Source organism: Tripterygium wilfordii, chromosome 17, assembly GCF_013401445.1.
Source record: "Tripterygium wilfordii isolate XIE 37 chromosome 17, ASM1340144v1, whole genome shotgun sequence".
In the NCBI taxonomy this organism is placed as follows: domain Eukaryota; kingdom Viridiplantae; phylum Streptophyta; class Magnoliopsida; order Celastrales; family Celastraceae; genus Tripterygium; species Tripterygium wilfordii.
This window is the reverse complement of record NC_052248.1, coordinates 1,399,691-1,412,670: the sequence shown is the minus strand read 5'-3', so window position 1 is coordinate 1,412,670 and position 12,980 is coordinate 1,399,691. Positions and strand designations below refer to the sequence as shown.

Sequence of the window (12,980 nt, the reverse complement as noted above, 5' to 3'; positions counted from 1 at the left end):
AAATAAATAGGCTTGTGGTGTGGTTAAGAGTCACAGAGCCAAACTAAAAGTCTAAAACCAAGTCAAGTAGTTCTGCATTTACTGGGATGTCAAAACTAATACTGCGTGGTATCCAAAAACTGGAGATCTCTGCTGGGCTAATTAAACCCTAAATCTGACAAATGGAGAACTCGCTTGCAGCAAACTTAGGTTTCAATCCCTGCAGGTCTTACTGATCAACAGAAAACATAAATTACTTTTATTCAAAATAAAATTGTGGCTGCCTTCATGAAATATGTTCATGATGGCATACACATTAGCTGTATCAAAACATTTATTAAAGGGCACACAAAGCATTCATCCGTAGACGCGTCCAGATTTTAAGAACAAGTTACGCTATTGCAATTCAGTAACATGCATCAACAAACCTTTCCAATCGTAGAAACAAGTTCATGAAGTCGATGTAAGCAACACAGATGATGTAACTTAAGCTGTCATTATTCCATAGGCACAGTATCTGGTGAGTTCAAATTTCGCTCGTCATTGTCCTCCTTCAGGCGGATGATTAACCTTCTCGCCATGAACCCGAAATCCCTGCATGAAGGAAACACACAAACTATGGCAAATTAACGCATATGTAAACAAAAAAAAAGATTTAAGTTGAAATCCTGATCATTTTTTTTTCCTTCCTTTTTCAAATTTCAGGTTTCCAGGAGATGCAGTTTTAGGCATTGTTACTTAACTGCCACGGGTAATCTCCAAGGAGCATCATTTCCCCTTCATTATCCATGTAGGTCACATGCCACCCACTGGTCCCTTCTATCAAGCTTCCTTTGAAATCAAACAGATGGTCAAGCTCACAAACTAGTTCATCATACCCCTCAAAAAGTGAGAGATCAACTGATCTTCTTAGAACAGTTCCGCACTTTTGCACCTGAAGAAAATGACAGAGTTCTCTTAGAATCGGCATCTGAAAGAAATTGGGTTAGTCATTTTAAGATTGTGACATGGCAACTTCAAGGAAGAAATATTCGGCACAACGTCATATGATGCCATATAGCTTCAACCTTCAATTGAGTTCCCTGGATGAGTTTCTTCTGATATTATGGTTTTTGAAGTTTGCTACAAAATTCTCCAAAGAAACATTTCAATAGTAGTTCAATCAAAACAATTCATCCTTAATAAGATGAAATTTTCTTTTACCTTAATACGACTCCTGTTAGTGACAAAGCAGCAGTTGTTGCATTGTTTTCTTGGACCAATCAAAGAGACAGACTTGGATCGCTCAGAAAGCTGGATGCCTTCAGAGACACTTGATTGAGACATTGGAGGAACAGAACAAAGACTTTCACGCTCACTGGAAGTGGCGACTTGTGGTGAAGGGAGCTCCGGTGGACTATGCAAATTGACACCAAAAACCATGCATCTGCTGCCACCATTTAGTTGAGCAATTTGAACTTCATTTGCATCCTTCAGTTCCAAAGCCCTTTGGTCATGAGAACTAGAATTTGCAACTGACGAGTTACAGCTTACAACAGTGTTGACAAGTCCATAAGAGATGAATGTAGGGAGCCAGTGAATAGAAAGATCCACATCTGCTGTGTTCCCACCAGTAAATGGCACCTTGCTGCCTTGATAACAGTAAAGTGAGTCCTGCACTGCAGAGTGCAGCTGATTTTCCAATCCTATGTTTTTGTGATTCCCATCAGGATTTGAGGGGGAAACCATATTTAGCATTGATGGTGGTTTTGGTACATCCACTATGTTAATACCAGCTACCGCACTTTCTTGACCTTGCAAGACCCCTGAGCCACTTTGAGATCCAAATATTATTGCATTTTGCTTTAAGTCTGATAGAAAAAGAAAAATCTAGAAACTTAAATTGCAAATAATTTGATAAACAGGAATAATCTTACACGACAATGATATCTATCTTAAAATGTAGGCAAAGAAAGTACCGGGGCACAAAACAGATGACAAGCAAGAAGTACCGACCTTCCTCAACAAAATAGGGAAGTGTATGTGTTGACAAATCGGAAGGACGTGGCCTCTTTTGTGGGAGTTTATCAGAATTACTTGTAATGTCAGTGAAGTCTATCGGCTCAATGTCCCAAGGAGAAACTCGTTCTGGACGCACAACGGCATCTGATGTAGCATCCCAGTTGACCTACAAGGGTTTACAAGTTAGCAAAAGTAAAAGAGAATAAATTAGAAAATAAAAAACCTAATGGAAAGATTGGAAAAGTAATACATAAATCATAATTCACCAAAGAGGATGTTACCTTGAGACTTCTCCATCCCGATTCAGGCCACCTAATGGGATCAACAACTTCAATACCAACAACAGTGCCTCCATATCTAGTTCATGAGTGCTTAAATAAGGTTAAAAAGAACTAAAAACAAGGATTTTTTTCAGCTAACAAACTTAATCTGCCCTTGCAGTTGTAGCACGCACACAAATATAAAGTTACTCACTAATTCCTTTAGCTCAAAGTGTTATGTTGGTACATGTTAAAAGGTGTTAAAGGGATAAAAATCCCACGTCGATTGTTGAGGGGCTTGGTGTCTAGTTTATAAGCTTGCCCAAGTCTTCAACTCATTGTCCAGCCTTTTCCAGGAAGGTGGGCTGGGAACTGCCACGGCCCAATGGGCCGAGATGGTGGGGAGGCTGGCTCTGGGTTGTGCCATAGTGGGATTTTCTACATGGTATCGAAGCAGGTGTGCTCGTCCCCGATAAAAAAAAATTTCCACTCGTTGGGTCGTGGGCTTTGGTACCCAGTCCACGAGTGCGGGGGAGTGTTAAAAGGTGTTAAAGGGATAAAAATCCCACATCGATTGTTGAGGGGCTTGGTGTCTAGTTTATAAGCTTGCCCAAGTCTTCAACTCATTGTCCAGCCTTTTCCAGGAAGGTGGGCTGGGAACTACCACGGCCCAATGGGCCGAGATGGTAGGGAGGCTGGCTCTGGGTTGTGCCATAGTGGGATTTTCTACAGTACAAACTACAGTAGAATCCCATTCAGGGGTCCACAAATTCAGTAACTAAAAATGAAAGTATTTGTAAGAGTAAAAGCAGTAGTCACAAATGGTCCGTAGGCTCAGCTTAGTTACCTCTTTTCAGCACATTCTTCACCTTCAAATTGCATTTTGAATCTTGTCCCAATGGAGTAGTCAATTTCAGCAGACTTCATGTAGTGGTCGAAAGGAATGATAAATTCAGCAGGACTGGTCCTGCAAAGGAATATGAATAATTTCCTTTGAGCTTGGTAACATATAGATGTGACATCCAACATACCGTCAAATGTCTACCATAGCTTACCATGGTCGGTAGTAGACGGAAAACATTGTGCCAGTTGACATGGCGTGGAAAGCGCTGGCAAGAATCCCATGTTGCATACTGTGGCCGGATATTACAGATGTAGATGCATTGTTCAGTAGATTTGTTGCACGACGAATCCCAACACGAAGTTCTCCATTTTTCCCTCTGGAAAAAAAAGTTCACTTATTTCAGCTACAAAATAATAACCTTCCATATCGAGCGACTATATTTTCACCATGCCTCGATTCGAATCCTAACGTACTTCGCGTTCAGGATCTGGTCTCGAGCAGCCATGCCTCGATTCGATCTTCAGTCTTTTTTGTTCATTAAAACGTTTCCATTTCTCCTGTAGAGAGGAATTTTGCTAATTCTCTCTCTTTTTTTTAATTCCAGGTATTACTGCGATTATTGTGACACTTACTGACTTCTCATTGCTGGAATTACAGTGATCCTTGGGCCTAAATTGACTTGTCATTGTAAAAAATTTGGCTTTCTTTTGGTGAATAAAAAGTTGGTATCATGGAGGCTCTTTCGCTTGACATGGAACAAATTATGGAAGTACCTCAGTAAATGATGAATCCTTGATGGGAGTCAAAGACCGCAGAGCTGGAAGTTGATCATTTTGACACATCCACATATATTTGCGATGATAGCAGCCAGCTCCTTTATGTATTCTTACTGCTGCTACTGTAGTAAAGAAAGGTTATGGTGCTTAATTGATGGTTCTACGCTAGTAGGATGTGGGGAATCTGCTAATCTTCTTTAACATATCCTCTACAGAGTTGTGGTCTATATGCTTTGCTTTATTTAAGAATTCATGGTTTATGCCTAAATTTGTGCTGGAGTTATTGCTTGTTGGATAGCATTCCTGGTAAGGATGGTAAGTGATTGATTATGGGCCAAGCTTCTACACCGTTTCATGTGGTTTTTCTGGATTGGAAAGTAGAAGAGCTGTAATTGATGAATGTTGAGCAACCTTTTGAAAACTATGCGTGAACACATGTGAACCAAAAATGCACTCCACTTTGCTGTGTCTCTGGAGCCAGCCAATATCTCCACTCTTGAGAGAGAAACATATTTCAGATCATACAAAATTGAATTGGATCCGGTCCGTCACTTACCTTAAGGAAAGCACGGATACATTACCATCTCGACCTCGACTTTGGGCGATTTCTCATGCCCTGATGTCCGAAGAGCTGATGCCTGTCAATGTGAAAGAACTGTTAGAAAGCCCCGGGAAACAAAACTCAAGTCGTTATGGTCTTGCCACATCACATTTTCAAAGGAATTCGGTACTATAAGAAAACTCAATAAGCTACCAACAGAGAAGAATGAAATCAGTGCCAGCTGATTTCATTGCATATAATAGAGCTGTACATAGAAAGCCTAGTCAGTGAAAATAGTTTCAAATGGTTACTGCTTCCAAGATGCTTTTGACGATAATTTTATTTTCTTCAAAAACTAGAAACCAACATTGACCATATAGGGCTCATGCAATGTTTCAGATAATTTAAGTAACTTAATTGATTGAGTGCATGACAATGTTAAGTTCCGGCCCCATATTACAAATGCACACAGAATTTATGAACATTGCTGGATATTATGACTGACCTCTCATATTCCAATTTCTGGATAACTATCCCATTCAGTAGTAGTTCTGATTCATAAACTGCTGCTCCTACAATACACAGTAGATATAATTCGATTTTGATTAGTACAAAGCATGAAAACCCTTTTTCAGGAAGTAAAGCCGAGTGTGTCAGATCTAAACCTTTCTTAAGGAAAGGTAAACAGATAGCATGGTCTTCTGCACAAGAAAGAATCAATAAATCATCTTGGAGATTTGGATCCTCTGCTAAAGGAATCTGCCAACTCTCCACCACCTGAGAGAGCATTTCATCATGAGCTCAGCACTCAGCAGTTAATATGAAAGTGGATTATGTATAAGAAATTGCATCCAAAACATTTCACTTACGCTCACAACCCACTAGCAGCGTAATCATATACTAAGGATACAGACCTGACCATGGACGGCCTTGACCAAGCAAGCAAGCATTTCTTTATCAGGTTTTATACTTGATGTGATAAAGACTCTTCGACCCTGGTGACACACCAGAACAGTAAATAAGATGGCAGTGTCCCATGAAGCTAGATCTATATAATGATTTGGAATAAATTATAAGGTAGAATAGCACAATCTTACATAATCACCTTTAGAAGAGGATTCTGCATTGCCTGAGCCAGTGACACAGGCAGGCGAAAGCCGATTTCTTTCTCCTTTTTGGTATCCCTCAAGATGTATGAAATCTCATCAATAAAACTGCTTGCTTGACTGCAGCTCTCAAGCCATAGATGGGTCACCACTGGTTTGCCGAGAGCAATGGCTTCCAACATATTCCTAGTACGTACAAACCTGTTGGCTACAAAATGAGTTGCATCCATCAAAGATGATGCAACGGAGGCTCCCAACCGTGTCAATATCTGCTTAACGTGACGAGTAAAAAAATTGGCATGCATGTAAACATAACTGATTAAAACTCTGAAGATCAATGAAAGAAGAGAAATGACCTCTACCTTTTTTTGCTTCTTGATAATGACATCACCCAAATGTTGGCTAAACAAGACTCGAACATAAGTCATAACTCTCCGCCTCCTCAAATCTTTCCATGTAAATTCAGGTTTTGATTTTGGGGCAGCCAATCCAACACGCTCTCTTGAGGAAGACTTTGGTAGGCTTCTGTTGCGTGTCTTGTTGTGACATTTATCAGACAAATTCTTGGATGTTACTACCAACGCACCTTTTGCACAGACATCTGTAGTATTGTAGTTCGACCTTGTCTGACTTTTCTTAGGATGACTATCACTTTCTTTCTCCTTGACTATAACAAATGAAGAACACAAATTATTAGGTCTGTTGGAATTGTTTCCCACTCTACAAAAACTTCTTTTTCCTGTAGGATAGTCCCATGATTTTGATTTTGATTTTGCATTTAAGCAAGCTGTTCTTACATTTTCTTCCAACTTCTGCCTTCTCTTAGAATGAGCAGCGCTTACTTTCTCATCAGCTGTAACTAATGATGCAAACAGTCTATTAGCTCTGCCAGAATTGCTTTGCACTTTATGGGGTGTTCTTTTTCTTTTAGGATAATTCCATGAATCCAATCTTAAATAACTTGTTAGAGAATCAACATCCACACTGGTTTGCTCCGGTTCATTTGTGTTGTTACTAGTTCTCGCAGATGAGCCAAGACGCAATTCGGGAAATTTTGATGCCAATGGTGGATTAGCCGATAAACTCCTCCTCCTTTTGTATGTGATGATGCCACCCGCCATATCATTATTTGTCCTTTCCCCAGTACTATCAAATTGGTCCTGGCACATTCTTGCTCCACCCTCTATCACATGATTCATGGTTTGGTGGGAAACAAGCACTACTTGATCGTTTCCTTTGACAGGAGAAATGTGTCCAGCAGCAATTGATGAAATACTATTTTCACATGCTTTACTGTTATTCTGCCTTTTGACCCTGCCCACTTTTCCATGCTTTATGACCTTTGGGGATCTCTCGGAAATTTCACTCGCATGGGCACAAATCCTAGCAATTGATTGTCTCCCGGCCAACGACTTGGTTCTCCTTATTTTAGTTTCTATATCCTGATTTTCAAAGTGCTTCTGAGACGAATTGGAAGTACCTTGGAAATTTTCAACAGGACCTGTTCTTTGTTTTCGCTTTACTGAAACATCTCCTACATTAAAGCACACACTTTCTTGAGGGTAAGGATGGCCGGCATGAGCTTTACTCCAAGTTAAATTGACACCTGAAACTTCAAGGTTATCCCATGTATCATAATGAGCATCACCAGTAGCACAGTTAGCAGGAGGGGCATATGCTAAAGCTTCCATGGCTTCAGCAGCTATTTGAGTGTTAAACCCGACATCACACATGTCTAGTGAATCGCTGATACTACAAGCATCAAACTGCTGCAACTCTTCTGATATCTTCACATACCGGTCTTCTTCCAACTCCTTGATAGAGTTATTATCAATCTTCATATCAGAAACTTGCACCATGCTGCAGATCTCTTTTGAACCATGAACAGGAAAGCTTGATTTCGAAGGAGCTGAAGCCATTATTTCCTGCTCAAGGTTTGCAAACTCTTGCTTCTGTTTATCCTTGTTAGCTGAACTCTTACTTCCTGAACTGTCAAAAAGCCTAGCCTTCTGATGCCTTACCTCAGATTTATTGCGAAAGAAATCAGCTTCACCTTGCTGATCACCATCATCCCACTTGAAGATTTCTTTTTCTCCATTTGGCGTTCCGAGTACAATTCGCTTTGCCAAACTATGAATTCCCTTGGCACTTGAGACATGAGGCGACTTTTCCTTCATTGTTTTTGTGGAATCCGTTCTTGGAGACAAGGCCACATCGTTAAGTGACAAGAAGTGATCCACAAAGTTAAGTGCATTAGCTTGGGAGGAACCTCCAGGTTCCTGAGAACCACTGCAGTTAACCTTTGCGAACTTATTATCTTGTCCCAAATCAGAAGTCTCAAAATTAGATGTCAATTTTTTGTCTCCTTCAAGTGAGTCTGCAAGACTATTTCATCAGTGAAAAACATAAAGGGTAGATGACATCTACATTTAAATTCATTTGTAAGGAATATACGTCTAAGCTAATATCACTATGACAATGAACACCTACACCCACCACCAAAGAAAAAGAAAAACAGGAACGGACAAAATGGTAACCTGAAACTGAAGATAAAACAACACTGAAAGAGTGAACGCTGACCTGTTGCATGTTGATCATCAATGGATCCACAAGAATAGGGCACTAAGTACTCAGCTTGTTCGTCAAGTATATAAAGGTGCATCTTCTGTGAGTTCATCCCGTTCCCTTTAACTCTTCTACCAGGTTTATCGAAAGAAAACTTGTCCACAGAACTAGCTAACTTGGTTCTAGAAATCCCTTCATCCTCACTGTCCAGCACAACCTCCTCCTCATACTCACATTTTGTTTGAAGTTCTACATTGTTCATGCTATCAGGATCATCCACTACTATGGTGTCAAAATCAAGTTTCTCCAACTGGCTTTCTTCTAAAGGACTATCAAGCTCCCATGTATCATCAAAGAGGACTGTCTCGTCCTTTACATCCTTGCAATCACCAACTATTGTGCCAGCGAAAAGAAATACAAAATAGTGAAAGAAAAAAGCCGATCAAAGAATGAAAATTACCCCAGAAAGATGAGTAATTAATAATTACCCAATATTCATATAATTCACAAAGGAAGGTTACAAAATAAGACAGGAACTAGTTTTCTATGTTCAACATCCAATGCCGAAGTAAATTAATAGGCAGTATTGATGTTATAATTTATAAACAGTATTTGATATGAATTTAAACTGCTAATGATCAATTACGATCTTTCACACCCCAATAGAACAACTTGAAAACAAAATTTTCTCTAGCGAAAATTAGAAAGGGACTCGAGAACATGCAATAGTTTGGTCTAATTGCTATGATCTTTTTCGAACAGTAACAATTTATCCCTCGTTTCATTCATCAAACAAAGAAAGGGAAAAATCAAGACGAAACGTAAACTAACACCGATTAACTGAAGATCAACGAAGAATGATACGCACATACCAGGAGGCAACGAAGAAAACCGAGACACGGACTCGAGGACCAGAGTTTCAGTGTCGCCCTGATCAGCCATTTCGCCGATGATTATCAATCGCGATCACGAACCCGATGGAGCGCGATTCCAGTGAATACCGCGTTCGGTTTAACCGAATAGAAGTTTTAAGGCCTTAAATATATTATGTATCAAAAGCCATAACCAGGATTGCTGGAAAACGAGAAAGTGCTAGGGTTTGAGGTTTGGAGGGGAAACGAGTGGGAACCATCTTTGGCTTTAAATTGTTGGAGGGAAATTTTTTTACTGTAATAAAATAATAAATAAGCCTTTGGTCTGGGCTTTTTGAAAATCAAGCTGGCCAGCAACATAAAAGGGCCGGGCCTACACATCACGGCCCACTTTACAACTCTAATTAATGGATTATGCTTTTGTAGTAAAGATAATTTGGTTAAGACTACATTCCTTTTATATATTACGACTTAATGTAGAACATGTTTAGTATTGGAGCTCCGGGTGACTATACAATACCAAGGACACGAGAATAAAGAACAAGAAGCACCAACTCAAGCCGTCAAATTAATCCGCACATAAGTTTTTCACGTGACAATATCGACATGGTAAGTTTGGTCAAAACCTAACGCGTAACCACAAGATTATTATACTCAATGGAAATCGAGCTCTAGAACTTTCTTGTCCACACAGTGTGACTCTAGAGGGATTCATTCCATGTAATATTAGCCTAAAAGAGTTCAATCCTACTCAATAGTAGTAGAATATAAAGTGGGGTCCAATAGGCTAGCTTAGCTAATAGCTATCATCGGAAAATACGACTACCAACAATGCTACGACTCCTCAACAACTTCTCAGTGACTCACTATATAATCACTCTCTTATCATCTAAATTCTAAACCCCTCTCCTCCCCTCTCCCTTCAACAAAAACAAAAGGTATGATTTTCTTCTTCCTCAAAATCTTCTGGTTTTTTATATGGAAAAAAAATTCTTTGTTCTTAGTATATGGATCTGCCATCTTATGTGACATCTTGTTATTTGATCTCACCATATCAAATATTTTTGAACTTAATCTGAATCCTAGATTTGGCTGTTGTAAGACCAGTATAGGGTTCTTTCGAAATGAATCTGCTATGAAGTCCAAGAATCAATTCTAATCAACAAAAAGAGAAAGGAAAGGTACCATATATGAATGAATGGAAAGATTGATAATTCAGATTCTAGTTCCAGGGTTACTGTAATTGCAAGGAGGATTGATTATGTTGTTTGCGATTAGTTCTTGCGGTTTCCATCGCTGGATTTGTCTCGAAACTCTTGTTTTTGCTGTTTGTGTGTGGTGTAACTTGCAAGATTTGATAATTTACGTGCTGCTGTTCTGTTCTCCTCGCCCTTTTTACTCAATTTTATGTTGATGTGGTGCACTTTTGCGGAAAGAATACCCTTCAACTCACTAATAACGGGTCGTTGATGATGAACTTGACTGCGCTAATTCTTAGCGCAAGCGGTGGTTAGTCATTTCAAGTCCCATGATTGTTTCATTATCGTAATTTGCGAGATGAGTGCGAATCAGTTGTTCCACGTTACCAAAAAAAAGTTCATTGAGATGCTTCAACTTGATTTTTTGAGCTTTGCGTCTAATGAAAGAATCAAATACTATGATCTAGTGACGTTCGCTAATTTTTACGACTTGATATTTCTCTATACTAGAGAGATTGTCTCAGCCTTCTGCACTTAAAAAAAGAATTTTAGACGCTTATTACACATTCTTCAGTGCTCTTATTTACATAAGAATATCAGTGGTTTATGTAGGAGTGAGCGCGGCGCAATGAACAAGAAGAAGTGGTCTGATCTTCCCTCTGAACTATTACCATGCATTGCGGAGCGTTTAGGCCTAATTGAACTTCTTTGCTTCCGCGGTGTCTGCAAGGATTGGAATTCTGCCTCTGAAACAGCCTCAGCTGAGGTTGAATCCTTACCGGATCACGAACCTTGGTTTCTCCTCTACGGTGGTGGTGAGAATTCACAATGCCACTTGGTTACCGACTCAGGCAAAAAGTATGCATTAGATATCCCTGAACTGAGTGAAACAACAACTTGCATTGCTTCAAACAATGGATGGCTTCTTCTACTCCAAGAAGGCTCAACAATGTTGTTCTTCTGCCCGTTTTCACGGACAAAGATAGAACTTCCGCAGCTGCCACAATCTAATCTCTCATACCATGTTGCTGCCTTGTCGTCTCCCCCTACTTCAGAAGACTGCACTGTTGCTGTCATTGGCCATGATGATGAATTGAAACTCGAACTCTATCTGCTTCAACGCGGGGCGAATGCTTGGACCAGATACGTTCCTCATGCTTCTTACGACACAAGCAAAATCAAATGTGCTGCTTGTCATAAAGGAACTTTCTACTTCTTCAAGAATAAAGATAAGTTAATAACGTTTTCCCTTCATGGAACAGAATGGAATTCATATCAGATAGTAAGTCCGAGCTCCCCTGGCCCTGTGGAGAGAACTCTTCCATTCATTCAAGCTAAGCAAGAATTCAAGAGAAGGAACATGAACAAGTTGTTGGGTTTGGAGGAGGATGTTTCAGTTTCTATCTGTGGAACAATTTCTCGCCATGAAACTTATGATGAGGTTGTTTTTAATGAGATGATCGAGGTTGCTGCTGCTGATAGAGAAGAAGACAAGATTCGTAACCTCAAAGGGGTATGGATCCAACCTCGATTCTTCAAAATTTCTCCGGAATTGAGTTGGTGATTTTGATTTTTTTTTTTTGGAAGATGAAATTGGAATTTTCTTTGTTCCTAGTACCATATTGATATTATCAGATGCTTTGAAGGTTTGCTGACATTATTATGATTACAACTATAAGAGTTTTTTTTTTTTAATTTATGAATTGTTCCTGGATTTTTTTTAATCCTCTATTTGTTTCTGAAAAGTGATACTTTATGTTGTTGGAATTCCAACCCAAATATACTGTAGATGTTGTCCACTTTGAGCGTGACGAGTATACATGGACTTTTTTTATGGGTCATCGTCAATAGTCCTTAAGCTCAGAAAACGCCTCTACAATGTGAGAGGAGTTAAACTTTGTTTATAAACCACTCGGTTGGGTTATCCCATACTGATGTGAGAGACACTTCCCTGCACTTATGGATTGTGGACTTAGTTATGCCTTGGCATTCGCTTGCATATACGAATTGGGTCATGCCAGATCCAACAAGTGGACAAGTAGAGATTGTGAGAGACACTTCATTGCACTTATGGATTGTGGACTGAGTTATGCTAGATCGGTTTGAGATTTTTAGTCTTGGCATTCGTCTGTATATACGGATTGGGTCATGCTAAATCCAACAAGTGGACAGGTAGAGGTCCGTTCAACTAAACCGAGACTTTACTCCGATACCATATTGAAATTCTCCGCTTAAGCATATTGAAGATATTGTCCACTCTGAGTCAGAGATCAACCTGCACAGATTTGTTTTTCATGGGTCATCATCGGTATTGCCAATGATTCTTAGGGCCAAAAAATTGTGTACAATGTGAAAGGAGTTGAGTTACGCCTTGGCATTCGCTTGCATATACGGATTGGGTCATGCCAAATCCAACAAGTGGACAAGTAGAGGTTGTGAGAGACACTTCATTGCACTTATGGATTGTGGACTGAGTTATGCCAGATCGGTTTGAGATTTTTAGTCTTGGCATTCGTCTGTATATACGGATTGGGTCATGCCAAATCCAACAAGTGGAAAGGTAGAGGTCCGTCCAACTAAACCGAGACTTTACTCCAATACCATATTGAAATTTCCGCTTAAGCATATTGAAGATATTGTCCACTCTGAGTCAGAGATCGACCTGCACATATTTGTTTTTCATGGGTCATCATCAGTATCGCCAATGATTCTTACGCCCAAAAAATTGTGTACAATGTGAAAGGAGTTGAGTTACTAAGTTTTGTTTATAAATCATTTGACCGAATATACCAAACCCATATGATTACTAAAACTTCCCTTAAAGGTCACCGTGAATG

The 12,980-nt window shown here is 39.6% G+C and overlaps 3 protein-coding genes across 6 annotated transcripts; 1 reads left to right on the top strand and 2 right to left on the bottom strand.

Annotated features, from left to right (window-relative positions):
* Positions 1 to 215: 215 nt before the first annotated feature.
* LOC119982661 (auxin response factor 24-like) lies at positions 216 to 3,932 on the bottom strand. The gene is made up of 8 exons (XM_038826144.1): positions 3,858 to 3,932; positions 3,296 to 3,465; positions 3,088 to 3,207; positions 2,262 to 2,337; positions 1,975 to 2,146; positions 1,183 to 1,829; positions 723 to 913; positions 216 to 573 (listed from the first exon to the last, which is right to left on the bottom strand). Exons 1-8 carry the CDS (start codon positions 3,930 to 3,932, stop codon positions 477 to 479), a joined length of 1,548 nt encoding a protein of 515 aa, XP_038682072.1. The 3' UTR covers positions 216 to 476.
* LOC119982981 lies at positions 3,572 to 8,961 on the bottom strand. 3 transcript variants are annotated; one of them, XM_038826612.1, is made up of 7 exons: positions 8,088 to 8,960; positions 5,870 to 7,884; positions 5,507 to 5,776; positions 5,316 to 5,396; positions 5,067 to 5,178; positions 4,907 to 4,973; positions 3,572 to 4,498 (listed from the first exon to the last, which is right to left on the bottom strand). In XM_038826612.1, exons 1-7 carry the CDS (start codon positions 8,332 to 8,334, stop codon positions 4,438 to 4,440), a joined length of 2,853 nt encoding a protein of 950 aa, XP_038682540.1. In that variant the 5' UTR covers positions 8,335 to 8,960; the 3' UTR covers positions 3,572 to 4,437. The 3 variants fall into 3 exon arrangements, 2 of the variants coding, with proteins under 2 accessions (XP_038682540.1, XP_038682541.1); XR_005464535.1 differs by lacking the exons at positions 3,572 to 4,498; positions 4,907 to 4,973 and having other exon boundaries at positions 5,068 to 5,178; positions 5,499 to 5,776; positions 8,088 to 8,961; XM_038826613.1 differs by lacking the exons at positions 3,572 to 4,498; positions 4,907 to 4,973; positions 5,067 to 5,178; positions 5,316 to 5,396 and having other exon boundaries at positions 5,513 to 5,715; positions 8,088 to 8,961.
* Positions 8,962 to 9,784: 823 nt separating this feature from the next.
* On the top strand, positions 9,785 to 11,836 carry LOC119982985 (F-box/kelch-repeat protein At1g57790-like). Of its 2 annotated transcripts, none has more exons than XM_038826619.1 (2): positions 9,785 to 9,882; positions 10,756 to 11,836. In XM_038826619.1, the coding sequence occupies exon 2, from the start codon at positions 10,772 to 10,774 to the stop codon at positions 11,705 to 11,707; it is 936 nt and encodes a 311-aa protein (XP_038682547.1). In that variant the 5' UTR covers positions 9,785 to 9,882; positions 10,756 to 10,771; the 3' UTR covers positions 11,708 to 11,836. The 2 variants fall into 2 exon arrangements, with proteins under 2 accessions (XP_038682547.1, XP_038682546.1); XM_038826618.1 differs by having other exon boundaries at positions 9,835 to 9,882; positions 10,744 to 11,836.
* Positions 11,837 to 12,980: the final 1,144 nt, after the last annotated feature.

Excerpts from the sequence above, each read along its gene's own strand:
- LOC119982985 (XM_038826619.1), top strand. The coding sequence starts at position 10,772 with ATGAACAAGAAGAAGTGGTCTGATCTTCCCTCTGAACTATTACCATGC.
- LOC119982661 (XM_038826144.1), bottom strand. The coding sequence starts at position 3,932 with ATGTGGATGTGTCAAAATGATCAACTTCCAGCTCTGCGGTCTTTGACT. Across the intron at positions 2,338-3,087 it reads GAAGAATGTGCTGAAAAGAG|ATATGGAGGCACTGTTGTTG; the intron begins GTAACTAAGCTG and ends CTCATGAACTAG. Across the intron at positions 2,147-2,261 it reads CGGGATGGAGAAGTCTCAAG|GTCAACTGGGATGCTACATC; the intron begins GTAACATCCTCT and ends AAACCCTTGTAG.
- LOC119982981 (XM_038826612.1), bottom strand. The coding sequence starts at position 8,334 with ATGAACAATGTAGAACTTCAAACAAAATGTGAGTATGAGGAGGAGGTT. Across the intron at positions 7,885-8,087 it reads TGATGATCAACATGCAACAG|ACTCACTTGAAGGAGACAAA; the intron begins GTCAGCGTTCAC and ends ATAGTCTTGCAG. Across the intron at positions 5,397-5,506 it reads TGCAGAATCCTCTTCTAAAG|GGTCGAAGAGTCTTTATCAC; the intron begins GTGATTATGTAA and ends GTGTGTCACCAG.